Here is a 27,095-nt window from a genome sequence, read left to right on the forward strand (position 1 = left end):
GCACGTCTCCCTCCACGAGTTCCGTAGCTCGCGCGTTCCGGCAACACCGCCCCAAGTGGCCCTGCACGCCGCAATCTTCAGGCTGTCGCGTTCTTACCCGTGGCGGGGAGACAATAAAGACGGTGATCATTACAGTGATTATGAAAAAACTGGGTGATAAGCATGAAAACATATAGTTGTTCATAATTACAATAATTAAAACTACAGATGTGTGTATTGCAGGCTTCTTTCAATACTATAAACATTTGTGAAATGAACTGTGTAAAATGCAGCTGGAAGACAAACTGGAAAATAAAAGTTTTTTTGTGTTAGAGCATTAGGTTATGGAAAAATTATAACTATCATGACCATACTTTAATATATTTTATTTTAAATATTTATTGATTTCAGAGAGAGGAAGGGAGAGGGAGAGAGAGAGAAGCGTCATTGATCGGCTGCCTCCCACACGCCTCCTACTGGGGATTGAGCCCACAAACTCTGGCATGTGCCCTGACAGGGAATCAAACCTTGACCTCCTGGATCCTAGGTCAGTGCTCAACTGCTGAGCCACGCCAACCCAGCTTAATATATTTTAAATTTTAGGATACATACATTTCCTTTGGGCCCTGTAGTCAATTTTCCCAACTTGCTTTTATTGGAATACTAGCCCTGGTAGATGCTCTGAAAAAGTTCTATAGCCAAACTAAGGTTGGGAAATGGCAAAAATTAAGAGTCACAATGAGATTTCCCTTTCAAAACAGAACTTCTGATTCAGAACCCACTCCTTGCCAGGCTCTCCGTCTTCAAAATGGCAACTCCATCTTCCTGGTTGCTCAAAACCTATGCCTTGAAAGCATTCTGGATTCTTCTCTTTTTCTCACTCATTAGCCATCACTGTCTTCAGAATATGTTTGAGACCCAATCAGTTCTCCCAGCCTTGGCTGCCACCACACTGAGCCAAGCCCCATCTCCCCCTGGTCTCCACCCTGCCACCCTAGGGTCTGTTCTCCAGTTGTAGTGACCAGGGTTAGGTTGGACCTGAGAGGTGCGATCAGTTGGCAGAGAGCCAAAACCAGAGGGGCTGCTCTGGGTTTGGAGGTCAGGAGTGCTAGGAGTGTGGAAGGGAACAGTGTCCCACTGACCTCCAGGCCCCAACATTTTTTGTTGCTCAAAGCAGGTGTTTCACCACTCTCAGGATGTGTCCTCTCTTCCTGGTTCACCAGGCATAAAAATTTGGACAAGAATCTTATTTCTGTGTAGCTCAGTTTCCTCAGGGGGATGTTGAGGTCACTCTCCCTCAGGGACCCAAGCTTGCAGGCTGGCCTCCTGAGCACTGGATTGTGAGCTTCCAGCAGGTGTTTCCTCCCTAACGCTTCTATGGGGCCAAGGCAAGAGCCGCAAAGGCCACCATGGGACCATTCCCCTAACTGATGCTGCAAACCCAATAAAGTTTGGGATAGTGGTGGCTGGAATTGGGTGTGCAATGGCCCCACCCCTGAGAGGGTGGAGGAGGTTGCTGCCCAGACCCCAGAGAGCCCCAGGAGCTGTGGCTGCACAATCCTGGAGGCAGAGCTCTGCACATCTGCACCATGTCCTGGGCTCCTGTCCTGCTGGCGCTCCTCGCCCACTGCACAGGTGAGAACACCCCAGAGCTCTCAGCCACTGGCCCTTTCCCTTGCCCTGTCCTGCCCTGAGGTCCATATTCTTCTGTGTCCCCAGGTTGTGGCCCTCAGCCAGTGCTGGAGCAGCCACCTTCTGTGTCTTCGTTCCTTGGAACCACAGTCCGTCTGGCCTGCACCTTGAGCAGCGACCATAATGTCAGCATTTATAGCATCTTCTGGTACCAGCAAAAGCTCGGCCACCCCCCAAGATTCTTGCTGAGATATTTCTCCCATTCAGACAAGAAACACGGCCCCAAGGTCCCCCCACGCTTCTCCGGATCTAAAGATGTGGCCAAGAACACAGGGTATTTGAGCATCTCTGAGCTGCAGCCTGAGGATGAGGCTGTGTATTACTGTGCTGTGGGCAACCAGAGCTCGGAGAGGGAGAAGATGGAGGTGGAGACGGAGGAAGAAAAAGATGGAGATGGGAGGGAGGGGCCTGCTGCTTCAGTGTCCCGGGCACCCCAGGACGCACTTACTGTGAACTAAGGAGAGAGGAGTGCGCATCCCCACGGAGAGGGCGAGGAGGAGGGTGGGCTGTGGGTTGTGCAGAGCGAAGGAGACGCTCCTTGTCTAGCTAGGCCCTGTTGGGGGCTGGATTGGGGGATTAAAGTACTGTGTCTTGGGAAGTTGTTTGGTCTGACTGGTGTGCTGAGTTATACTAAGGAGGCCCCAGCTGTTCCGTGTAAGGTCAAAACGGGTAGGATGCACCCAAGAACCAACCTAAAGCGAAGGTCCCAGGAGACTGACCGGACCTGGTCTGCTTGGCTGGAGCCTCTGCTCTTGTGGGTTATGGGGGAAGGGGGCTGACATAAGCACCTTGGGGGGACACTCTGGCCAAGGACAGGACCCTCTGCTGTCACATGGTTATTCGCAGAAGTTATAGGGTAAACAAGCTTAGAAATGCCTTTATTGGGCCTCTGGGGAGGAGAGTGGGTGCCAAGTGATAGGTCTAGGGTAGGTGCTCCACCACAGTACTGTTGACATTTGGGGCCAGGCAGTTCTTTGTTGGGGGCTGTCCTGTGCAGTAGGATGTTGAGCAGCAGCCCTGGCCTCTGCCCACTAGATGCCAGTACCTGCACTTTCCCACCCCTAGCTATGACAATGAAAATGTCTCCCGGTGTTGCCAGATGTCTCCAAAGTGGCCAAATCGCCCCAGTTGAGAACCACTGGCCTAGCTGAGAGAAATGCATTTACTCTTCTGTAAGGAGTACAGCAAAGCTACCAATTATATTTTCTGTAAAGGGCCAGATGGTAAATAATTCTGGCTTTCGAAGCCATATAATCATTCTCTCAGCTACTGAATTCTGTCTTTACAGCAGGAAAGCAGCCACAGGCAATACGTGAGCAAATGCTCATGGCCGGTCCTATTCAACTCCGTCCATAGAAACAGGTGGGGCTGGGAGGCATATGGCACTTGGGCCACAGTTTGCCGACCCCTGCTCCAGAGAAGCACCCAGGTTCCTGCCTCCAGGTTTCTTTTTTTATTTTTTAATCCTTACCCGAGAATATTTTTTTCCATTGCTTTTCAGAAAGAGTGGAAGGGAGAGAGAGAAAGAGAGAGGGAAACATCGATATAAGAGAGACGTATCAATTGGTTGCCTCCTGCACGCACCCCGACCAGGGCCAGGGATGGAACCTGCAACCGAGGTATGAGGTACCTGCCCTTGACTAGAATTGGACCCGTGACCCTTCAGTCCACGGACCAATGCTCTAACCACTGAGCAAACCCAACCAGGGCCTGCCTCTAGGTTTCAACCAAGCTATGTATGCTTGGTGTGGTGATCAAGGTCACCCTCAAATCCTCCTGCCTGATGGTCCCAGACATACTAAACCTCTGGATCCACGGAAAGACCTAGAGGCAAGAGATGCATGGCCTCCCCAATTATTTTCTTGAGTGAAGAGGGAATAGGTCAGTTCCTGCAACCCCGGCCCACAGCACAGCACCCTGAGCCCCTGTTGGGTCATACACTATGTACAGAAAGGTGACAGGCAAACCATCTCCCCGGGCCCCAAACTTGGCTGAGAACATCCATTTATCATGGCTAAAAAGACCCAGGGGGTTCCCCCAGAAAGGCAGACATATGTGCCTGAGTCTCTTTCATAAAATAATGGTCTCAGCTCATGACATGTTTCAGGTACCCTTTGAGCTCTCAAACGCACAGAGTTCTTTCTGCATCAGGCCTTGCCCCTGAAAAGGAGACTCCAGGCTCATGTTTTGTTTTTATAAGAGAAAGTTTATTTAGAAAGTCACAGAGGTAGAAATGAGCCATAGAAGTAATGGGCTCAGGAAACATCAAGTTACAGCAAAAGAAGGACCCTTGGAGCTTAGGAGAGACAGAGAGAGAGAGAGAGAGAGAGTGCACCCTGGGGAAAGAAGGGGGTGGGGAGAGGAATGGAGAGCAACCAGGCTCCTGTTTGCTTTTTAAAAAATCCTCACCCAAGGATATGTTTTTATCGATTTTTAGAGAGAGGGAGGGAGAGAGAGAGAAACATTGATTGGTTGCCTCCCGTACATGCTCCGACTGGGGATTGAACCCTCAACCTAGGTATATTCCCTTTTGGTGTATGGAAAGACTCTCCAACCAACTGAGCCGCCTGGCCAGGACCAGGCTCATGTTTTTAAGCCCAGCTAGATGGTCCCAAGGGAACTCTGTCTTCTGCCTATAACCTGCCTTTCTGCTTCCATCCTTCCTAATTCCGGGAGTCTGAGCTACGACAATAAACCAGGCAGTGGGAGCCAGGCTGGGCTCTTCCATCATCCTAATCCTCCTGCCCCTCCAGGTTCCTGGAGGGTGAGACCCTGGCCTCGGGCTTCGGGCCTCGGGCCTTGGGCCAGTCAGTGTGTGAGTCTTAGCTCTGGTCAGCCTTGGAAGGCTCAGCTGAATTCTAGGCCAACATTTCCAATGTTGTATGTAAAGAACATAATAATAGCACCCATTAACTTATATAAAGTGCTTACCTGGACTTAACTGTAGTGGGTACTCAACGAAATAGTCGTATCAGTTCTTCATCAGTCACCAGGCCTGGGGGAGAGGTAAAAGGGGCCTTGCAGAAGCCACCACTGTGTGCCAGACGCCGGGCTTGTGATGGTGACCTCTGGATAAAATCTATGAGGGTGTGAGTGTGTGTGTGTGTTGGGGGGAGACCCAGGAGGTGCTGGACCTGGCACACTGAACACCATTTTTATAATTATATCACAATTCCCCCACTTGAACTTCAGCTTCTTGCTAAACCACCTGTTTCCTCCCCTGTCATCACTACTGCCCCAGGTCTGGTCAGAAGAGAAGCCCCAGCCCCAGCTCCGGCCTGAACTCAGGTGACTTCTGGTCCACTGGACACTTGTCAGGAGCAGGTGTGCCCCCACAAGGCCCCAGGGGCAGGGCCAGGCCGGCAGCTGTGGCGGGGGGCAGTTGAACCCTGGATCCTAACCACAGCATGGCAGTTGGCAGATGCCCCACTGGGAGAGACCCCCAGGAGTAACGGCCTGGAGAGGGTGGGGCACTGGGGACAGGAAACAGAGAAGGCCCAGGCAGATCACAGGGCCATGGCCCGAGTGCACTGGGACAGTCACTGCTAGAGAGAGGGACCAGGGCGACCTGCCAACCTGACCTCCCCCCTTGGAAGCTTACTCCAGCAGGTCAGCCAGAGGTGCCTTTGACCCTGAGCGCAGATGAGGCCCAGAATAGGACAGGTGGGCCATGAGGCCCGCAGGAGGCAGAGCCCTGGCCTCAGGCAGTGCTGGCCCCTGATGCTGCTGGGCCTGGCTGTGGGCACCCATGGCCTGTTGTCCTCTACGACAGCACCTCGGAGCAGGGCTCCAAGCTCTGGAGCCCAGACAAGAAATAGCCCTTGGAGCCTCTGGGAAAGGTAAGGGGCTGAATGAGTCATGTGGCCAACATGAGGGTTCCTGCAGCCCAAACTGGGAGTGAGGGATAGAGAGTGACAGTGAGGGGTAAAAGGAGAGACGGGAGGGCTCACGGGAGAGCAGGGGCCTGGGCAGGTGCTGGCTTTATTTAAAGAGCTGACATTTTTGTCCAGTGTGGATTTGTTTGCATTGATTTCCCCTTTTTAGTATGTATTAAAATATTGTTTATCTTAATTACTGAGTTTTTGGCACCCCTTAAAAATTTTTTTAAAATTTTATTATTGTTTAAAATATTACAGATGTCCTTTTTTCTCCCCAATGACCCGTTCCACGCCGTTCCTTCCCCCTCCCCAGTCCCTCTCCTCACCATTGTCCATGTCCTTGGGTTGTGCATATATGCACATAAATTCTTTGGTTACTCTCTCCCCCTCCACCCACCCACCCTCCTCCAACCCTCTGACATTCATCAGTCTCATCTATGCTTCCATGTCATTCAATCTATTCTGTTCATCAGTTTATTAACTTCTTTAGATTCCACGTATAAGAGAGATCATGTGATATTTGTCTTTCGCTGCCTGGCTTATTTCACTTAGCATAATATTCTCCAGGTCCATCCATACTGTCCCAAAGGGTACGAGATTCTTCTTTACAGCTGCGTAGTATTCCATGGTGTAAATGTCCCACAGCTTTTTTATCCACTCATCTACTGATGGGCACTTGGGCTGTTCCAGATCTTAGCTATTGTAAACTGTGCTGCTATGAACATCGGGGTACATATATCCTTTCTGATGAATGTTTCAGGATTCTTAGGATACATTCCTAGGAGTGGAATCACTGGGTCAAACGGCAGCTCCGACCCCTTCAATTTTGCACCCAAGACTAGTCTTCACCCTGTCTTCCAGATGGGGCAGAGATGGAGGCAGGGGCAGGATGTCCCTGTGGGTGGCAGTTGCTGTTGTCCCAACATGCCTGGTCCTCCTTCTCTTAGCTGATGAGCCAAGTCCTCTCTCTTCCCCTGGCTGAGCAGCACCACTCTCTGGAGTACCAGGGTGCAGGTTCTGGCTGATGCCTTGAGGTGGGGGCACCAGACCCTGAGCCAGGGCCTCCTGGGACTGGACCCCTAGGGATCTGAGCCCACCCAGGATACAGACACCTCCATGGGAAAGGCCCTGGGTGAGTGTTTTTGAGGGCCATGGTCTGTCCCACCTTGATGTGTGACCCCAGGCCCTCCTCTGTAGGTGATAGGAAGTCCCTGGACAAAGTGCTGAGCATCTGGGACCTCTTAAGATAATCAGTGACATAATAGTACATTCATCGTGGGCAATAATCATTTTAGGGGCAGAACCCCCCTCTCAAATGGCCCCACAGGGCAGGACCTGCTGTCATCCCCAATTTACAAATGGGAATAGAAGCTCAGAGAGGTGAGGCAACCTGCCCAAAGTCACACAGGTGGTGCAGACTCCAGTGCCCAAGTTCAATGGCCTCCAGGCATCCCCATCTCCTGCCCCTAAAACTGGACAGACAAGTTCACTTCTCCAGGCCTCAGTTTCCCCCTCTGCAAAGGGAGGGGTCCTAATTGGATGAGGGATTGCAGCCTACACCCACCCCAGGGGTGCTGGGGTCGCTGTGATGAAAGGCTAGAACGGGGTGAGCTGATCCTCTGCTGCACCAGCAGTCCAGCATGGAGGTGGGTCACCACTTGTGGGTGTCAGGCCAGAACTGGCATCTCAATGTCCTGCAGGGACTGCTGAGCAAGGGCAGGACTCAGAAAAGCACAAGGAGGGATGAGCCCCCATCAGGGTCAGCTTTATGCTGGAGGCAGCTGATCAATGTCTTTTTCCTTCTCTCTCTCTCCCCCTTCCTCTTTTAAACGTAAAATAAAAGATATTGTGAAGTATGAGTCCTTTAATTTTGTCCCCTTTTTTCAAGATTGTTTTGCCTGTTGGAGTCCTTTGCAATTTTGCAATTATTGGAGTCCAGTTTTCCCATCTCTTAACAATGGCTGGCCATTGAGATTTTGATAGGAATTACATTGAATCTATAGGTCTCTTTGGGTCATATTTACCATCTCAGCAATGCTGTTAAGTCTTTCAAACCATGAACATGGGATGTCTTTCCACTTCAGTCCTTCTTTAATTTCTTTCAACAACATTTTGCAGTTTTCAGTGTACAAGCCTTTCACTTTATTGGTTAAATTTATTCCTAAGTATTTTATTTTATTTTTTATGTTCTTGTAGGGGAGATTGGTTTCTTAATTTCTTTTTGTAATTGTTCTTTGTTAGTGTACAGAAATAAAACTGATTTTGATTTTTTAGTGTATAGAAACATGAATGTGTGTTGATCGTGGAATGGCTGAATTTATTTGTTCTAGAGACTTTTTTGCAGATTCTTTAGGATTTTCTACATGTAAGATCATGTCATCTGCAAACAGAGATATTTTAACTTCTTTCTTTCCAACCTAGATGCCTTTGATTTCTTTCCTTTTTAAAAAAAATAATTTATTGATTTTTAGAGAGAGAGAAGGGAGAGGGAGAGAGAGAGAGAACATCAACAGGCTGCCTCCTGCATGCCCCCTACCGTGGGTCTAGCCCGCAACCCGGGCATGTGCCCTGACTGGGAATCGAACAGGCAGCCTTTTGGTGCCAGGATGACGCCCAACCAACCGAGCCACACCAGCCAGGGCGCCTTTGAATTGGGTTGTTTGGTTTTTTGTTGTTGCTGAGTTTTAGAAGTTCCCTATGTATTCTCAGTATCACCCCTTATCCCATGTGTGATTTGCAAATATTTTCTCCCATGCTGTGGGTTTATATAGTCTCTTCCCTTTTATATAAACTTTAGAAACAGTTTGTCAATATCCACAAACTATCTTGCTGGGAATTTGATTGGGCTTGCAACGAATCTATAGATCAAGTTGGGAAGAACTGACTTCTTGACCATATAGAGCCTTTCTATCCATGAACTGGAAAGTCCTCCCCTTTCATTAGGTCCTCTTTGATTTGACAGAGAGGAGGGACTTGTTGGCTTTCACTGAGAGGTTTTAGGGAGGAATGGAGATGAGAACTGAAAGCCCTACCATGTCTCAGCACATGAAACAGTTACTGGCAGACAGGTGCTTGGGGCCATTGTTAAATGGATGGATGGATGATGGATGGGTGGATGGAAGCCTGAATGGATAGATGGACAGAAAGACAGTGGTCTAGGAGATCAGAGAAGGCTTCATAAAGAACTGAAGTGTGTCTTGATGTGTGGCGACAAAGGGGGACGGGTTCTCCACACTGGAGCATCATGAGTCATGAATGACGCAGTGTCCATGGGCCCAAGGAGGAAGCCCACCAGGCTGGACAGTGGGAAACTGTGGGGAAGGAACCCTCAGAGGCCCTAAAATGAGGCTAGGAGAGGTGAAGCAGGACAGGCGAGTTCAGGGCTCATTCTGCCATACCACACAGCTGCCTAAGGGGACACTGTCCTCAGTGTCTCCATCAGCACAAAGGATTCGGTGGTGGCCAGGGCAGCCTTGGGGGTCACAACCAGGTGATTCCAAAGTATAGCTAGTACCTGCCTTAAAAAGGGGGAAGGCACCAGGACACCCAGCTGCCCCAGGGCCTGGCTGTCCATCCGCCCCACCCCGGGACACAGCGCTGCCTGCTGCAGCCCTGTCCCCATCGTTCCCAGCAGGTTCCTGCTCAGCACTGGCCCCCAGGGGACACGCCCCAGGTGCTGGCCCAGCATGTTTTGGTTCGATCTTCAGCAACCGTGGTATGTGTTCAGCAGCGGGACCCAGCTCATTGTCCTAGGTAAGTGGCTCCCACCACCTTCTCCATTGTGTCCCACCCCTCTACTGTCTTGGGAAAGTCACTCTTCTCTCTGTGTGAGCTGCTTCCCCTCCTCCCTCCCCTCCGCCCCCCACCTTTCTCCATAAGTTCTGGGGGAAGTGGGTTGGTCTTGGGGTAACCAGCAGGAAGGACCCAACAGCAGGAGTAGCCACCTCCAGAGTCTGACAGTTTGATGCAGTTGGGTCCTGGGGACCTGGGCTGGGGTTTGGCCCAGGAACTGGGCTCCTTTCTCTCTTATAGGACAGATGCCCGCAAGGGGACCAGAAGCTGGTTTCTGACTGTCTCTGGCCTTGGAGACAGTCTGGAGGCCCTGGTGTCTGGGCTGAGGGCTTGATGCCCATCTAAAGTGGGAGAGCCATACAGGAGGCTGGGGACAGGGCTGGGGCTGTGACCCCAGCCTCCAGGGACACAGGGTCAGCCTGAGGGGAAGCCCAAGGAGGGCAGAGAGAGGAGTCCTGCTCGCTCTTAGCTGAAGCTCTCGGGGGCTCCGCTGGGCCATGAGGACATGGGGAGGCAAAGACACAGGTGTGACAGGGTAAGGTGGCCAGAAGCCCAGGCCTCCCAGAATGGTGGTCGGAAAGAAGCAGGTCCTGTGGGGCACAGACTCATCTGTTCCTGGAGCCCCATAACCTCAGTCCAAGGGTCGGCCACCCACCTTCTCAAGGGTGCATTAGACTCAGGAGATGACAAAGTGGGGAGTGAATGGGGGGCTCAGAGCTACACAGCTGCCCCATGAAGTCAGGAGTCGTCAGAGGTGCTGGGGTGGCAGTGGGGCCGCTGTGCCTATCATCTGGGTGAGCAGCACCAAAAATGCAGCCAAAACGAAGGGTCCTGTGGTCAGGGCATGAGGCGTGGAGAGGCAGGCAGAGCCTTGAGGAGCCCCCAGGCTTTGGCCCTGACCCTCATAGGCGAGCTGAGGCCGGGCTGGGTCCAAGCTCGGTGCCCAAGGGCAACAGGGGGCTCCACGCCCCACTGTGTGCTGGGCTCAGGCTTGAGGCCTCCCCACACACCATCAGGCCAGGTGGGGGATCCCAGGTCACAGAGGAGGCACCGGGCTCCTGAAGAATGAAGTGAGGTGGGGCTGAGGGCCTGGGAGGTGAGGGCCAGACTCAAAACTCAGAGTCAGGAGACCAGGAGGTGGGAGGCCCTGGTTACACTCGGGAACTGAGGCTACAGATAGAGGGGCTTGACCAGGTCACCCGGGAGAGGTGACTTGGAAGGGCTTCTGGTGGGGTGGGGACTGTCTGCTGTCCAGGGGCTGAGTAGAAAGAGTGAACATAGAAGGAAGGAGGCTCCCCTGGGCAAACAAACAAAAACACCATGGGACGGGTCACAGAGGCTGTAGATTAGTGGGGGGGGGGGGGCTGCACCAACACCTGGACTCTCCTCTGCATCTCACACCCCTTCTCTGTCCTCACAGGTCAGCCCAAGTCCGCACCCTTGGTCACTCTGTTCCCTCCATCCAGTGAGGAGCTCAGCACCAACAAGGCCACACTGGTGTGTCTCATCAGTGGCTTCTACCCTGGCAATGTGACGGTGGCCTGGAAGGCAAATGGCAACCCTGTCACCCAGGGTGTGGAGACCGCCAAGCCCACAAAGCAGAGCAACAACAAGTACACGGCCAGCAGCTACCTGAGCCTGACACCCAACAAGTGGAAATTTGGCAGCAGCTTTAGCTGCCAGGTGACGCACGAGGGGAGCACTGTGGAGAAGACAATGGTCCCCTCAGAGTGTTCCTAGGACCTTGAGCCCCCTACTCTCGGGGGCTGGAGCCTCAGAACCTCTGGGAGGTTCTCCCCTCCCACCTTAGTCATTCCCAGCCCTGCTCCCTGCACCCAATCAATTCTCAAAATGTTCTTCTTGCCAACCAGAAATCATGCTCTCTGCTCATTTTTTTTTTCTGTTTCATATTTAATTTGTGACCTCCCCCGACTCTCAGGGTGGGAGGATCCTTGGTGCCCAGCAAGGGGAGAATCCTTGGTACCTCCCAGGAACCTGGCCAGGACACAAGGAGTCGGGTCACCATTCAGTCCCTCTGCCCTCTCCTTCCCCCAGCTCCTCCCCCAGTCTGTTGTCCCTCCGTCCTGGTGAGAGCTGGCCATGGCGGGTGACCTCCAGATAAGCTGGTGGGGCCACCCTCTTTTCCTGGCCCTTGCCCTCTGGGATGCCCTGCTCTCTCTGTGCGCAGCTCAGCTCCTGCCCAGCCTCGCCCCCTCCCTGTCACTCCATCAGGCTGGACCACCCACGGGGTCCAGGACACTCCAGCAGAATCAGGTGTTTTTTTGTTAATCCCCACCTGAGGATATTTTTCCCATTGATTTTTAGAGAGAGTGGAAGGGAGGGAAAGAGAGAGAAAATTGATGTGAGAGAGACACATCTATTGGCTGCCTCCCGCACGTGCCCCATCAGGGCCGGGGATCAAACCTGCAACCCAGGCACGTGCCTTTGACTGGGAATCAAACCCGCGGCCCTTTGGTGCTCCAGTTGATGCTCTAACCACTAAGCCTGCCAGCCAGGACAGAATCCATTTTAAAGGCCCTTAAAACTGGGGCCCACCTTGATTCCTCACCCAATGTCAGGTTCGGAGGTGTAAAGGCCGAGGAGGGAAGCAGGAAGGGAACTGTCGCACAACACGCCTGCGCAGAGGCCCAGGCACTTGGCACAGATAAGCTCTGAGCTCCCCAGGAACCAGCGCAAGGAGGGAAATAGGCGCCTCATAATTTTTCTGAGATTAAACAAAGCCTTTGTTGGAGGGAAATTGGTGTCTCAGGCATCTTGTACCACAATTAAAAGTGGGGATGAGCCCAGCTGGTGTGGCATCATTCCATGAACCAGGAGGGCATGGTTTGGTTCCCATCGGGGCACATGCCCGGGTTGTGGGCTCCATCCCCAGTAGGCAGTGTGCAGGAGGCAGCTGATCGATGTTTCTCCCTCTCTCTCCCTCTCCCTTCCTCTCTCTGAAATCAGTAAAAACATATTTTTTTTTAAAAGTGGGGATGAAAAAGTGGGGATGAGTTGCCCTGGCCAGCGTGCTCAGTGGTGAGAGCATCAGCCCATGCACTGAAGGGTCCCAGGTTCAAGTCTTGGTCAGGAACACGTACCTGGGTTGCAGGTTGGAGCCCCGGCCCTGGTTGGAGCACATGCAGGAGGCAACCAATCGATGTGTCTCTCTCACATCAATGTTTCTCTCTCTCTCTCCCTCCTTCCCTCCCACTCTTTCTAAAAATCAATGGAAAAAACATCCTCCAGTGAGGATTAACTAAAGAAAAACAGAAGAAAGAAGTGGGGTCTGCTTGAGTGGGCTGTGGGAGGGTGCGAGAGGCCCTGTTGGTGGTTCCCCCAGTTCAGGCCCAGGGAGGGAGGGAATTTGTCCCCCCTGCCCCAGGTGACACATGGCCTCTCAGTTTCTGAGAACAGAGACCCCCAGTCTGGCCTTCCTGCCACAGCTGTCCTTGATGTGGGGGTTGGACAGGAGACCTCCAGCCCCAGCAACTCCAGCAGCAGAGCTTGGTGCCGCCCCCCCCCCCCCCAGTCTGGCCTCAGAGCCTAGGTGTCAGACTCATTAGGGGTCCCGGCTGCCCAACCCGGCTGCCCCAGAAGCCAAAGGTAGGCTTGGGGAGGGTCACTAGGGAACCCAGAAGGGGCAATAGTGAGTGGGCACCACCCACTCAGCTTATACAGGGGAAACTGAGGCCCACAGAGGCCACATGGTCACACCTTGAGCCCAGCCTCCAGATTCAAGGCCCAGTGTGCTCCCCACACGATGTTCCTATGACCTTGGCTTTGAGGGGGCCCCCTTTTGTTCCGGCATCAGCCCCGTGACCTGCACCCTAAGACTCGGAATTGTGTAGCAGTGTCACCTACATAGGGATGTCACCCCCCTCACTGTACTGTCCACCAAGGGCTACACAAAGGTGTCTCAGCTGCATTCCTAGTCAACATATCCCAAGTGTCCCTATACAGTGATGGACACTCACACATACACACTCACACAATTCACTCACACATTTGCACATGAACACAACTCAGTCACTCACACAGGTGCACACCTGAGGTGACAGTGCCCTCTAGTGGCTTCTGTTGTCATTTCTCTAAAAGGTAGCAATCATTTCAGTAATAATCCAGGAGTGTCCATCAGAAATCCAGGTCGCACAAATCTGAAGATTATTCTCTTTTCACAGGGAGGGATGTGACCCGGCCAAGGTCACACAGGAGGTAGGTGGTGGAGTCCTGGTCCCCAACTCCAGGGCCAGAGCTCTTCCCCCTCCCGCTTGGCCTGAGCGCTCAGATTCCAGCTCCCATGGCCCTGCCAGAGCCCAGAGGCTGGACCCTCTCCCAGGAGAGGGGCTGGGGCAGGAGCTTCCCCCACACAGAGGGTGCACAGCCCCACAGGAGGGAAGAGGGCACTGTGGGGGTGAGGAATTTCTAGAGCACAAAATCCCTTAGACAGACAGGGCTCCTCCATGCTGGGTGGGAGGGTGTCAACAGGGGACGGGACAGGCTTTTTGAAAACACCAAAATACCAAAAACACTGATATAAATGCAGAAGCAATAAATGCTGACCTGGGGTCAACTAGCTCAGATGATTTTAGTAGAGAACATAAACAACTGGTCATGCTGCACTGACTCCCCTGCCCCCTGCCCCACCCCAGTCCCATGAGCTCCCTCTTTCCCCAGAAAAAACAATTCCACTCATTCCACACTTGGCCACTCATCAGCTCCAAAGGCCATCACTGCTTTAGCCCTGGGGACATGGCCGTGGCCTCAGAAACAAAGTCCAGGGGCAAAGTTCCAGTGGGTGACACAGGCCAGAACAAACAAGATGTTATAGGACAATACACGGTGTGATGCATTATTTAGTTGGGGGAAGGGTTAAGAGGGGAGAGAGTGACAACTGTTAGTTTAGATAGATGGTCAGGAGAGGCCATCCCTGAATAAAGCTAGGGGACTAACTGAGGAGTTGCCTAGGGAGGAGTGCTCCTGGCAGCAGGGACAGCTAGTGCAAAGGCCCTGCAGTGGAACGTGCCTGACAGGCTACAGAAACAGCAAGGCCAGTGTGGCCAGAACCGAGGAAGAGAACTTGGCAGGAGAGGGAGCCGGCAGGTCTCTGGGGCCTTACATTTTGTTCCTAGTTTTCAAATGTACCTGAAAGACATCATGCCAATAGCGGTGCTCCTTCTAACTTCCTATAAATACATCTCTACGATATATCTGATGCAACCACATCAACTACAGAGAGCTAGACGGCTGTGTGGTAATAGCATGGTACTGGGCGCCTCAGGGCGTGGAGTTTGGGGCAGTTCTAGTTTTTCTTTCACAAACATGGCCCAAGGAACCTCTGGGTGTCCCCAGTGCACACATCAGCACTTCTGAAGGGCACATACTGACCTGGAACTGGGGGACACAGGCTGTCTATGTTCCTGGAACTGGGGGACCACAGGCTGTCTATGTTCCTGGAACTGGGGGACACAGGGCGTCTATGGTAGGGTTTCCTGTGAGCTGCATCCCTCTCTCTGGAGCAGTGGGACTAGTTTACAGTCCAGCTACAGGCCACGATCCCATTCCCCAAGTCAGACCTCTCTTGGGTTGCTGACACTCAGACCTTGTGGTCCCCACAGTGGCATTCAATGAGAACCCAGGTAAAGTCCACCGGTGTCACTCAACTCTGGTCCTCACTCTGCCCCGTCTCATGGACCCTGGACTCAGAACCTCAGCTTCTCTTGGCGCTGTTCACTACTCAGGCCCTTGAGCACCCCCTGTCATCCCGGTTCCTACTCCTCTGAGCCTGCACGTGCTGGAGCCCTTTCCCGTGCTTCTAGTGAGGAGACAGAGACCCCTGGCAACTGCGGAGGGTGAGGCAAGTCCCAGAGCCAGGGCACTATTGCCCTGCATCGGAGGGGGACTGGGCAGGGCGACCCCTGGAGAGCACAGAGATCCCCACCGCTACCCAGCGTTCCCACCCTTGGAGCTCCTCCTGGTGTGCTTATAGTGGGGCAGCCCCAAGCATACATGAGCAGAGCCCAAAGTCCCACTTACATGGGTGGGAAGCATATTCTTGCTGGTGGGAGTTCAGGCCCGAAGGGTAAATGGCAGGGAAGAGAAATGGCACCACGAGCTGGTTTTCTGGTTACGTTGTCACCATTAGTCTCTAGCATAATTGCATGGCTCTCCAAGAACATAATCTGCACCTCAAGACTTTGATATCTGCCAGTACTTTCTGGCCCAGCACGTGTGTGCTTCTTGTCCCATGTGTGCTTGAAAAGAACGTGTTCTGCACTTGGAGCACACTCTGCCCCGTGGATGGCTGAGGTTGTCAGCTGTCTTGTTCAAGCCTTCTCTAGCCTTTTTGTCATGGTCTGCTTTTCCATTAATTACAGACACACAGATTGTGAAGATCTGGTCACACCCATGCATCCAGTAGGCATCCCTGAGTATCACCTCTTAGGGACCCACATCTGGAGCTGGGTCCCCCCCTGGCAGGTTTGGCTTCAGGCCTGCAGAATGGCTGAGGCAAAGGGGAGGAGGAGACCCTGGTCTGCTCCTGGGGATAGGCCAGGGGGAGGCAGCTGCTGGGTGTCCCACAGGTTGGTGAATACCAGGCAGGGGCTCAGCCCCCTGTTCCCCCAATATCTGTGTGTCGTGTCCCGTCCCCCCCCCCCCCCCGCCCAGTCAGGCTCATGGCGCCCCCTGGTGGCCTCAGGGGCTGTGCGGAGGTCCCGGACAAGAAGATCCCGCCGTTCCCCCAGCCTGGTCCTCGTTTATCCCATGGATTGGTGGAATCTTTTATTCACCTTTCTTCATACTATGGGGAAGCAAGCTCTTTGCTTTGAGGTTGCCTGTGGTCCTGGGATAAGTCTGGTCCTGAACCAGAGGCTGAGCTGCCCCTTTGTTCTGGGAGATGAGCCTTAGGCTTCATGAGGATTAAGGAGGTAGCACATTACTGCATGGCTGCTGGTGACCCCCCTCCCCCTCCTGGGGTTCCAGGTGCTGGACCTAAGTAAGGCCCAGAGGGAAGAAACAGGTGTTTCCGGTTTCCTCTGGGAGCTGAAGAGCCAGCCTGGCTGAGGGTAGTGGCAAAGGGAAGCGGGGACTGCAAGCCAGCAACCCGTCTGAGTTCGGGGAGATCGAAGAGCTTTCCAAGTGGTTTTTGTAGGCACCAGCAGAGGGCGCGCTCGACCTCAGAAGGCAGTGACCCCGCGGTGGGAAGCGCGGTGGAGGCTGCGTGGCTGTGAGGTATACACACAAGGGAGTGAGGCGGCGAACATTGGAGAGTCTCCAGCACACGCCCCCCACCCGCATTCCGATGGCCTGTGCTGCAAGAGGAAGGGCCCATCTCATGACCCCCCAGCTTCACAACACATCAGCATTCTGGCAAATATATCCATTTTGCTTGATGTTTGCAAATGTCCACTCATCCCCAAGAGTTGAGCAACTCCCAGTGGATTGAGGCAATTTGGTTCACACCTTGGCCCACTTGCCACCTCTGATAAGTCCTGGCAGCAACTGGCTGGGGCTCCAGCGTAGCAACCAGGCATATTCTCCCCACACTGACAGGTAGGTCTGACACTAAATCGCCACACTTTTGGTAAGTCATTGGCCTCAGTTTCCCCACCTATAACAGAAGTGGCCATAAGTGACCATCTTCTTGAGCCTTTGCAGTTGTGCCCCAACCACAGGAGGGAGTTAGGGGAGAAAGGGGAAGGCTGAGGGGGAACCAGCCTGGGACAGACATGTGATGGGGGTGGGAGATATGAGATCAGGGTCCCCACCACTCTTCAAATGACTGTGGGTTCACTCTGGGAATGTGGGATGGATCTGTGTCTACCTAATTCTTTGCTACATTTGGTCGCAGTCTCTAAAAAACAAAGCACAATGTAATGTTTTATGTCCAAAGAACTTAAGGAGTAAGAACAGAAAATTAAATATTCAAAATACTAATAGTGTAATAATCATCTATGCCCTCAGTTTGCCATGCGGGTTTGTTTTCCTTAGCCTTCTGAGCTCCGCAAGGCTATGAGTTGCATCATTCCTCTACATTACAGCCAAGGACACTGAAACCAGAGGCTGTGACTTGAAGAGTGGGCTTACGACAGAGCCTGGCACTGATGAAGGCAAGGAGGAGCAGATACGCCCCATGGTAGCCTTCTAGTCTACCCAGAAATGACACTCCACACATGAATGACAGTGGGCTTTTTGGGTTAAATGAGTTAACAGATAATTAAAATATTAAATTGCAAAATTATGCCTCACTCTAAATGTTAATGATAGAACTTTTTACACAAGAAGGAAAAGAATTACAGAAAGAATCAGAAAATAAAATCCAACAATTTGGTGTTTATAAGTTACAGATATATAGCAAAATATACATACACATTTAAAAATTAAAATGCTGAGCTAAATAAACTCTCATGCAAATGCAAATTCAAGAAAAGCAAAGGGTGTCAGTTATAATATTTGGAAAAAAGAAGTTTAAGCTAGAAGCATGAAAAGTGGCAAAGAGGGCACTAAAAGGCACAGTTTTTCAATATATCACTATTAAATATATATACCCCAAATACCATGGTATTTATTTATTGGCAATTTATACCCTGCCTATTTCTCAAAAAAGAATTGAGATAGTTGCACGACTAACATAGCAACACCACACATAAAAGAGGAACAGAAATTAAAAGTTAACAGAAATACATAAAGAAAAAAACCCACACAAAATCAGACTACAATTAGATCAGGTAAATGAGTGTTCTTAACTATTTTGGGGTCACAGAGCTCTTCCAAAATAAGAATTCTACAGACCCCTCTCCTAGAACAGTTCATTCATACACATATCCACATAGCTCTGTTCAGTCCCTAGGGATCCACAACTTTTTAAAACCCCTGCTCACATGACCTGGCTGGTGTGGCTCAGTGGTTAGAGTGTCGGCCACGGACTGAAGAGCCCCGGGTTCAATTCCGGCCACGGGCAGGCACCTCGGTTGCAGGCTCCATCCCCAGGCCAGTCGGGGAGCTTGCTGGAGGCAACCAGTTGATGTGTCTCTCTCATATTGATGTTTCTCTCCCCCGCCCCTTTCCACACTCTCTGAAGAACAATGGAAAAAATATATCCTCAAGTGAGGATTAAAAACAAAAACCAAAACAACCAAAACCCTGCTCACAGACTCCTCAGAACTCTGAAGTAAACAAAAGTTAGAGAAAATATGGATTTGTATAAAGTAGTTTAAAAACTGAGTTAAAAATAGAACTGATGGAGTAAAAACACATTTCTTGAGAGTACACAAATGCTTTATAAAAATTGATAATATATTCAGGCCCAAAGAAGTTTTTGGACACTTTGAAATGTTGACACCACACTGAAGTAGGAAATAACAATGACCTAAGCATTCATCACTTGGAAATATAAAAAAATAATAACACTTGGGCCAAAAGGAAATCCCTAATATAACACAAGAAATACCACATGCCAAACTTACGGAGTACAGAAAAAGCTCTAAGAAAAAAAGTCATAGACCAAATTACCCACATTTACTAGAAATATTTAAAATCTGATTAACTAATGCCCTGGCTCGTGTGGCTCAGTTGGCTGGAGCATCATCCTGTGCACCAAAAGGCTGCGGGTTTGAGTCTCAGTCAGGCCACAGAGCCAGGTTGCCGGTTCGATCCCCGGTCAGGGTGTATACAGGAGGCAGCTGATGGATGTTTCTCTCTCTCCCTTCCTCTCTCTCAAATCAATAAAATATATATATATATGATTAACTAATAATTAATCTTGGAAACATAACGTATTAAGTCAAAAATAAAGAATACATTTACTTTGACACAACAATTCAATTAGTAAACAAAATCTAGAGTCGGAGCTTTACAACCCCCAACATCTGCCATGAGGGCAGAAACACACGACAACAGAAACAAACAACTAAATTCAAGGTTGACTGAACTATTACCAGGGTCCTCCCTTATAACATTACACTGAGAACCTAAGTAAAATGAATTTAAATACATAATCAAACCGTGAAATAAATTGAACAGAGAGCTAGGTTCTGCTCACACTTCCAAAAATGAAAAGTACCTGGTCCTAACCATGGTTGAGAACCTGTCAACCCTTCAGAAAAGGGTTTTAATCCTGTTACATAAGTTGTCAAAAGGAACAAGGGAGATGGGTTGCAGGGGGTGTGAGGGGAGAAAGTGCATGTTGCAAAACTTGAGAACAGCATAAAATGAGTTGAGAGAAGCTGGGAGTGAGCTGAGGACAGAGACTGGCATGAACTCCATGTGGCTTGTTTAGAGGGGGTGCAGCAGATTGGCTGAAATGGGGGGTTATGTGCAGAAAACTCCCGGAAGGTTGATTTTAAGGAGAGTGGTGACATGTGCAAAGTAATGTTTTAAAAAAATCAATTTGGTTGGGGTGTACAGAGGGAGCCATCAAAGGCAGGGAGGAAACAGATGACTGCCTGATAGGGACAGAGTACGGGAGGGGTGCCAAGGAGGTAGATCTGGTGGGAGTTGGTGGCTGCTGTCACCCACACCAAGCAGGTGTCTCGGCATTCTCTCCTCACTCCTGGTAAACGACTGAACACCCTGGGTGCAGGCCTCCTGCCAACAATGCCCAGGCGCCACCTGGTCAGGTCAGCTATGGTGCAGCAGGTTCTGGGGGACCCTGGGGTGCCAGTTAAATGTATCGCATACTCACATAGCAAAGAGGGACTCAACAGAAGTGATCTCCCCAGCCCATCAGACCAGTCCTTTTAAAATCTCTGGCTACCAAGCTCCATTTACTCAGTAATAGTTATGGCTCTCCCAAGTTATTTATCAAAACTACACATAACTGCCAAGCTGAGCTTCTGAATAGCTGAAATAACCAGCGTTACAATGGGTTCATGGGATTCCAGCCATGTTTGGAAAACTTCAAAATAGCTCAGACTGTCTTCTCCCACACTAGCTGAAGAGCCTGGGGGAAAGCTAGGACTAAAGATCCCCATGGCCACATGAAGGCCTGAGGGCCTGGGACAAGCAATTACTAACTAGCTAGACCTGTCACTGCTAGACCCAGCACTGCTGTCACTGCTGGAGCCCATTCCTGGGCCACCTTCAAGCTCTGCTCAGTCAGGGGAAGCAGGCCTGACATTTGGGAGATGTAGGGCTGCATGGGTGCCCAGCACAGAGCTCACAGCATCGATGGGAGGGGGGGGCATTGTAACCACCTGGGAGCTTTAAAAACACACCACTGAGCCCCACCTCTAGGGATGCCCACTGAATTGGTCCATGTGGGACCAATTCCCAGCTGAACGCCAGTTGGGGGGGGGGGGGAGGCGGGAACAGAAAGAAGTACAGGGACATGGATTGCACTGCCACCACAGGGAGGCTGAGGATGGCCTCCAGGAAACATCTGTGTGTAGGACAAATACAGGGCACCCCCAGCCCAGGGTGCAAGCCTGAGGGAGTATTGGAAAGCCTGGATTAATGAGGGCCTGCTGCAAACTCTGCCATTTCAGGAACCAGATGGGGATGCTTCTCCAGGTTTCAGAAACAGTGTTTCCAGGTGGGACAAGGATCACTATGCGTATCCACACTCAATCGCCAGTTGCCAAAGCACTTTCATACGTGGTTTCATCCTGAACGGGAGCCTTGTACCAACCCTTAGAAGTATGTGGCCAGATCCTACTATCCTCATTTCATGGACAGGAAAATTGAGCCTTGGAGCTTCCTTGGGGTCATGTAGGTTGGAGGGATGGAACTGAGACTTGAACCCAGACTTCTGACTGAATATCCCTGCTTCCAACATCCTCCATCCCTGCCCAACCCCGCACTGGAAGGTAGAGAGGCTGCATAGCCACCAGACCAAAAATGGGCCCTGCTGATGTCCAAGGCACACTGTGGTTTTAGGAGCCCTGGGTCTTGTGGAGGGGCTACTCCTGGAGGGTACTAATGCCTCAGGCCTGGGCTGAGTCAGAGCTGGGCATCAAACATCCTCTGGCCTGCAGGACCAAACCTCTACTCTCCTTGAAAGAGACCACCCTCACTCTAACGCAGAACAGGATTAAGACACCACACCAGGGACTCACACCCTCACTCCCAGTTCTGGAACTAATCCTTCCAGACACTCCCTTTATTCTGTAACCTGTTTTGGTTGTCCCTACAAGTGCCTAAGCCAGGCAGAAGATTCCATTTTGTGGCTGAGCTTTCTACTTTTTGGATTCATTTTTCTTCAGCTAATTTGGACTGAGAGAATGGTTATTTCTTCTATAATAAGTACCAGACTGTAGCCTGATGTTAAGAGTTCTCACCTGACATTTTTGAGGGTTTAACTCAACTTTTTCCCTCTTACATTCACTTCTCTTCTGGGTTCTGGAATAGAGGGGAAAACTAAACTTCACAGGTGTGCGAGTCAAATGTGAGAATGAGAAAACCGAAGGCCCACTCTCTTTTCAGGTGCTCAGCCCTTCTGGCAGCCTTCCTATCCCTGCACCCTCCCTTGTGCTCAATAAACCTGCTGATCACAGGGCACCTGGCCAAGAGGGGGCCTTGCTGCTGGTGTGGGTGTTCAGGAGTGCCTAGGCTCAGCTCTGTTATGGGGAAGGTGGATGGGGCCTTGCAGACAAAGCGATTGGGTGCAGGCTCCATCTGGGAAAGGCTTTCAAGCTTTGGTGTGAGCTCCTGCTTCTAGAGCTTCTCCCCAGCATGGATTTTCTGATGCCGAATAAGGTGTGAGCTCCCCCTGAAGGACTTGCCACATCTGTTACACTCATAGGGTTTCTCTCTAGTGTGGGTTTTATAATGTTCGATAAGGGCCGACCTGTGCCGGAAGGCTTTGCCACACTCATTGCATGCATAGGGTTTCTTCCCGGTGTGGATTCTCTGGTGCTGAATCAGTGCGGAGCTGTGGCAGAAGGCCTTTCCACACTGGCTGCACTCGTAAGGCTTCTCCCCAGTGTGAATCCGCTGGTGCTCGATGAGGGAGGAACTCTGGCTGAAGGCTTTCCCACACTTATGGCATTTATAGGGTTTCTCACCCGTGTGGGTCTTCCGATGCTCAATGAGGTTGGAGCTCTGACTGAAGGCCTTCCCACACTCTTCGCATTTGTACGGCTTCTTCCCAGTGTGAATCCTCTGGTGCCGAATGAGGTGGGACCTGTGGCAAAAGGCCTTCCCACAGAGATCGCATTCATGAGGTTTCTTTAGGGTGTGGATTTTCCGATGCTGGCTCAGGCCTGAACTCTGGTTGAAGGATTTTCCACATTCCTTACACTGATAAGGTTTCTCTCCAGTATGAATTCTCTCATGTTTTCTCAGACTTGAGCTCCTACTGAAATCTTTCCCACATTCCCTACACTCATAGGGTCTCTTCCCAGTGTGGGTTTTCTGATGTTGCGTAAGGGCCGAGCTCTGGCGAAAGGCTTTTCCACATTCTGGGCATTCATAGGGCTTCTCTCCGGTATGGATTATCTGATGTCTGAGAAGGTGCGAACTCTGGCTGAAGGCCTTCCCACACTCACAGCACTCATAGGGCTTCTCCCCAGTGTGGATCACCAGGTGTCTAAGAAGGTGCGAGCTCTGGCTGAAGGCCTTCCCACATTCCCGGCATGCATAGGGTTTTGGTGGCTGTGCAGTTCTGTGAGGTTCATTTGGTCCCAAGTCCCCCCTGCCCACTAGCTCACAGTCGTGTTTACTGGGTTCTTCTCCACCACGGATTAACTGACACATACTAAGGTCTGATTTCTGGAGAAAGGTTTGGCCAAATATTTCATCATCCTGGGGTTTGTTTACTTGGGGGATACTCTGATGCTGAACAGGGCTTGAGCAAAGACTGAAATTCCCCTCATAATCATCATGTCCCTCGCTTGGCTCCCCAAGAGGGATCTCCTTATAGATAACAGCCATCTGCTCTAAGCCTCTTTCCTGAAGAAATGAGTCTCCCAGGTCCTCCTCTGGGAACAGCTGTTGCATCTCTAACCCATCTTCAAACACAAAGGTCTCACCAAGCTTGGATGCTGGGGGAACCTCCATTGTGGACCTAGTATCAGTATACCCCCAATGACTGTATTTCTTGCAAGATGTTCTTCTTTGGGACACACTTACTGTTCTTACAATCTGAAAAGAAAACAAGTGACATTGTCAAGCCGGCAAGTCAAGCACCTAGTATGTGCCTCCGTCCTGTGCCAGGATGAATGGTAGATATAGCAAAATAAGTATAAGATAAACTTGGCCCTGGCCAGTGTTGCTCAGTGGTTAGAGCATCGGCCCTCGCACTTAAGGGCTGAAGGTTCGATTCCTGACCAAGGGCATGTACCTGGGTTGCAGGTTTGATCCCTGGCCCAGTCAGGGCACGTGTAGGAGGCAACCAATTGATGTGGCTCTCTCACATGGGTGTTTCTCTCTCTCTCCCTCTCTCTCTCTCTCCCTCCCCCCCTCCCTCCCTTCCACTCTCAATAAAAATTTTAAAAAATCAATGGAAAAAATATTCTCGGGTGAGGATTAACCAAAAAAAGACACACTCTTGCCCTTGAGATGATCCTCACTGAGTTAGACAGAAGTTTGGTTTATCAGAAACAACTGCAAGAAAGAAATAGAATCAAGCACCACACCATGGTGTCTAGACTCTAAAGGCTGAGGTTCAGAAAGCTGGGCTGGAACAAGAAATGGAGCCATATGGAAAAGGCCCAATGCTCCACCTACTGGAGGATGCTGGGGATTGGGCTTTGCTGGGAAAAAGAGAAAGCACACTTTTTGCCTTCTGGTCCCAGCCACAATGCTGGGAGTCAGCCTAGACCTTCTTCCTCATATCCTGTCCTGTCCATTTCCTGAGGCTTTATTGAAGGGGTCTCTCTGTCCTTGCTGCCATTCTGTGGCTCAGGCCTCAGTGCAAATCCTCCGGATTATTTCAATACTCACCTCCCAAATGGCCGCCTACCTCCAACTTCTGCTCCTCCCTCTAGTCCGTTCCCTACATTGACACCAGTGTGAAATACCCAAAACACAGGCCTAATCGTGTCATTTCTCCTCTTAGGATCTTGTGACAGCTCAACTCCTTCAAGGCCCTTCATGCATGCCCTTCCAGCCCATCTCCTGCCTCTCCTTTCATACACCCCTAACCTTCCAGCTCAATAACTCATTTGTGCTGCTGTTTCCTCTGCCTACCAGGTCCCTCCCCCTGCTCAGACTGCCACTGGCTCATCCTTCCAGACTCAGTCCAAATGCCCCTCTTCTGATGATGTCAGGTGTCCTCAGTGACCCACAGAGCTTGGTGCACACATCCATCAAGCACTCACCACCCTGGAGAGTAAACATGCGTTGATGGGACTCTCCCCACCACTGCCTGCAAGCTCCCTATGGGAAAGTCCTGTGCTCCTTCATTTTGGAAGCCCCAGTCCCCAGCACAACAGGACAATCTCTATACATACATTTGTTGAATTAATACATAATTGAATCGAGGAAAAGCCATCTGTGCTAGAACTGATTGTCACACTTGAACTCTTTGTTCAAAAAAATCAATTCTCTGAGTGATATAAACAAATAAAACAGACAAAAGCATGACTACACCAGTTGAAGGAAGGTATTTCTATAGGAACAAAGGAAACTAGAACACTCCCACTCAGCCCCTCATCCCACTATGGTGACCCCTGAGGAAGCCTCTCAGAGTCCCATTTGGAAACTTCTGTGCAGCTAAAGGGAAACTCCCCAGGTACCATGATAACAGCTCATGTTTATTGAGCATTTGCTCTGCTAGACCTTTTACAGGCGTATCTCATCTGAGCCTCACAATTCTGTACAAAGATACTATTATTATCCTTACCCTGAAGCTTACAGTAATTAGCTCAAAAAATATATTAATCAGAACAGTCACAATGGAATCCATTTCTATTTGGAAATCTTTTCTTAATGAATTTTCAGCCACTTAAATGCATTTTCTTTGCTCACTTTACCTTCTCTTACCCTCTGCTTCAGCAACTATAATCTCCAGTCCTTCTAGTTCTCTCACTCAACCTCATCAATTCTAAGTCCTGGTTCTCCTCTTCTAGTTCTGCCCACTCCCATCTAGCTTAGACCACTTCTATCTATAGGGGGTCTAACTATAGACATCACTTCAGCTAACTCTCTGACCAGCATCACATTCCTCAACTCCTTGCCCTGCTGCAACTGGCTGCTAATTCCTTCTCTGCCAATTCCTCCTAAAATGTTAAATGTTGCCAAGGAAAATCATACGACTGTGTATGGCACCAAGACAGATTTCAAGTTTCCAATTTCGGCTGGGACTTCAGCACTCAGCTCCAGCATCCAATGACCTCCTTACTGCCAATCCCTCTCTACTCTGTGCTCACTTCCCCTCCCCTTCTGGCACTGCTTACCAATACCTTCTTCTCAAAACCCTTCATTTTAGAGAATGCAAATTGGCAGCCTGGGGATCCTGCCATAGACACGTTTTGTCTGGCTCTCAAAAGAGTTGGGCTTTTCCTCTTTGTTTGACTTAGCTGCCATTATGGAAAACTCAGTAGGTTTCTGGCCTTCTCTTGAAAAACTAGATGTGACAATACAGGCCCATCCCTTCACTAAACTCTCCTTGCCTACCTGGACACCTCAAAGCTTTGAGCTTGCTGGACAAATCATCCCCACTCCCACACTCCCCTTTATTGCATTGGTTCTGAAAGCCCCCCTCCCCCGCCCCGCCCCAATTTTCATGCCCTGGGATCCCTCCCTCTTGGTATCTGTGGATTGCAACTCTTCTTCCACCCACCTGTTAAATCCTGGTGTTTCCACGGTTTCCTCCTTAGGAGTTTTCCATTCCCACTATGTACCACCTACACACTGAAGTCTCCACTCTGTTTAAAAAGTTGGCAATCCTCTATCTGTCCCCAACGTTTTAAACGTTTTTGGACCAAAAAGCCAAAAGTATGGAACCCCATGCTTCCCACCTCTCTCGGGGCCTTCCCCGGCTCCTCTTGCACTCGTGACCCCACCCTCCCGGGAGCCCACGGGGCCTGGCACCCGGCAGACACTGGGTCAGGTCAGGGTTTCCTGGCTGGAGGCCCGCGAGCGGCCGCGGACGTGCACACGCCGGCCGGGCGGCGATGCCTGTGCCCCAACATGCTTCCCACCTGTGGGGACGCCCACATCCCTGACCACCGGAGGGACAGGTGGGCACATTGCCTGACGCGAAGCCACTCACCTGGGCAGGGGCGGAGCCGCTCACCTGGGCCGGGGCGGGGCCGCGGGAGGCCGGGGCGGGGCCGCACCTGAGCTGCTCCAACCCGCGGCCGATCCGGCTTCGCTCCCCAGCGGCTGCTGACGCGGAGCCCGCGGCGGCCCGGGAGCCCGGAGCCCCGCCCCGCCACCCGTGGGCACTTCCGGGACTGCTCTAGGCCGCGCGGAGGTCCTCGCGTCTCGGTAGCCACGCCGCGCTTAGGGTCCAGGCGCGTAGCCGCCCGGCTCCGAGGCTCAAGGACTGGGATCAGGAGAGTCTCTCCAGTTCGACGCAGTGGTTCTGGGCTGACCCCAAAGTGCATCCCGGCTGGGAGGAAAGCAGAGCTGGACAGGCGTTGGCGGGAGTGCAGAGGAGGAAACTGAGGCCGGGAGGGGCAGGCGGGCCTAGAGCCGCAAGCTGGAGGCCCAGTTCCCGCTGCACTTGCCCTGGGGGTGGCGGCAAGCCGGGGGGCCGCCGGGGCGTCTGGGGTCTTTAAGAGAAGGAGAAAGGGATCCCAGAGTGGAGCCCATCAGCTCTCATAGGCCGGGAGCCCTGTCCGGATTCGCCCTCCCTTCCGGGTCCTG

The 27,095-nt window shown here is 51.3% G+C and overlaps 3 protein-coding genes across 4 annotated transcripts; 2 read left to right on the top strand and 1 right to left on the bottom strand.

The window, feature by feature from the left end:
• The first annotated feature begins 1,533 nt into the window (after positions 1–1,533).
• On the top strand, positions 1,534–2,238 carry LOC308549963 (immunoglobulin omega chain-like). The gene is made up of 2 exons (XM_081123197.1): positions 1,534–1,614; positions 1,699–2,238. The coding sequence occupies exons 1-2, from the start codon at positions 1,569–1,571 to the stop codon at positions 2,127–2,129; spliced, it is 477 nt and encodes a 158-aa protein (XP_080979323.1). The 5' UTR covers positions 1,534–1,568; the 3' UTR covers positions 2,130–2,238.
• A 2,959-nt stretch (positions 2,239–5,197) lies between these two features.
• IGLL1 (immunoglobulin lambda like polypeptide 1) lies at positions 5,198–11,198 on the top strand. 2 transcript variants are annotated; one of them, XM_081123258.1, is made up of 3 exons: positions 5,198–5,510; positions 9,181–9,302; positions 10,762–11,198. In XM_081123258.1, the coding sequence occupies exons 1-3, from the start codon at positions 5,314–5,316 to the stop codon at positions 11,079–11,081; spliced, it is 639 nt and encodes a 212-aa protein (XP_080979384.1). In that variant the 5' UTR covers positions 5,198–5,313; the 3' UTR covers positions 11,082–11,198. The 2 variants fall into 2 exon arrangements, with proteins under 2 accessions (XP_080979384.1, XP_080979385.1); XM_081123259.1 differs by having other exon boundaries at positions 9,184–9,302.
• Positions 11,199–17,655: 6,457 nt separating this feature from the next.
• Positions 17,656–26,634, bottom strand: ZNF70 (zinc finger protein 70). The gene is made up of 2 exons (XM_081122666.1): positions 26,497–26,634; positions 17,656–23,423 (listed from the first exon to the last, which is right to left on the bottom strand). The coding sequence occupies exon 2, from the start codon at positions 23,337–23,339 to the stop codon at positions 21,996–21,998; it is 1,344 nt and encodes a 447-aa protein (XP_080978792.1). The 5' UTR covers positions 23,340–23,423; positions 26,497–26,634; the 3' UTR covers positions 17,656–21,995.
• Between the last annotated feature and the right edge of the window lie 461 nt (positions 26,635–27,095).

The sequence above is a fragment of the Miniopterus schreibersii genome (genome assembly GCF_964146895.1).
Source record: "Miniopterus schreibersii genome assembly, chromosome: 20".
Classification (NCBI taxonomy): Eukaryota; Metazoa; Chordata; class Mammalia; order Chiroptera; family Miniopteridae; genus Miniopterus; species Miniopterus schreibersii.

Coding starts and splice junctions, on each gene's coding strand:
- IGLL1 (XM_081123258.1), top strand. CDS start 5,314: ATGAGGCCCAGAATAGGACAGGTGGGCCATGAGGCCCGCAGGAGGCAG. Junction 5,511..9,180: donor CCTTGGAGCCTCTGGGAAAG/GTAAGGGGCTGA, acceptor CATCGTTCCCAG/CAGGTTCCTGCTCAGCACTG. Junction 9,303..10,761: donor GACCCAGCTCATTGTCCTAG/GTAAGTGGCTCC, acceptor CTGTCCTCACAG/GTCAGCCCAAGTCCGCACCC.
- LOC308549963 (XM_081123197.1), top strand. CDS start 1,569: ATGTCCTGGGCTCCTGTCCTGCTGGCGCTCCTCGCCCACTGCACAG. Junction 1,615..1,698: donor GCTCCTCGCCCACTGCACAG/GTGAGAACACCC, acceptor CTGTGTCCCCAG/GTTGTGGCCCTCAGCCAGTG.
- ZNF70 (XM_081122666.1), bottom strand. CDS start 23,339: ATGGAGGTTCCCCCAGCATCCAAGCTTGGTGAGACCTTTGTGTTTGAA.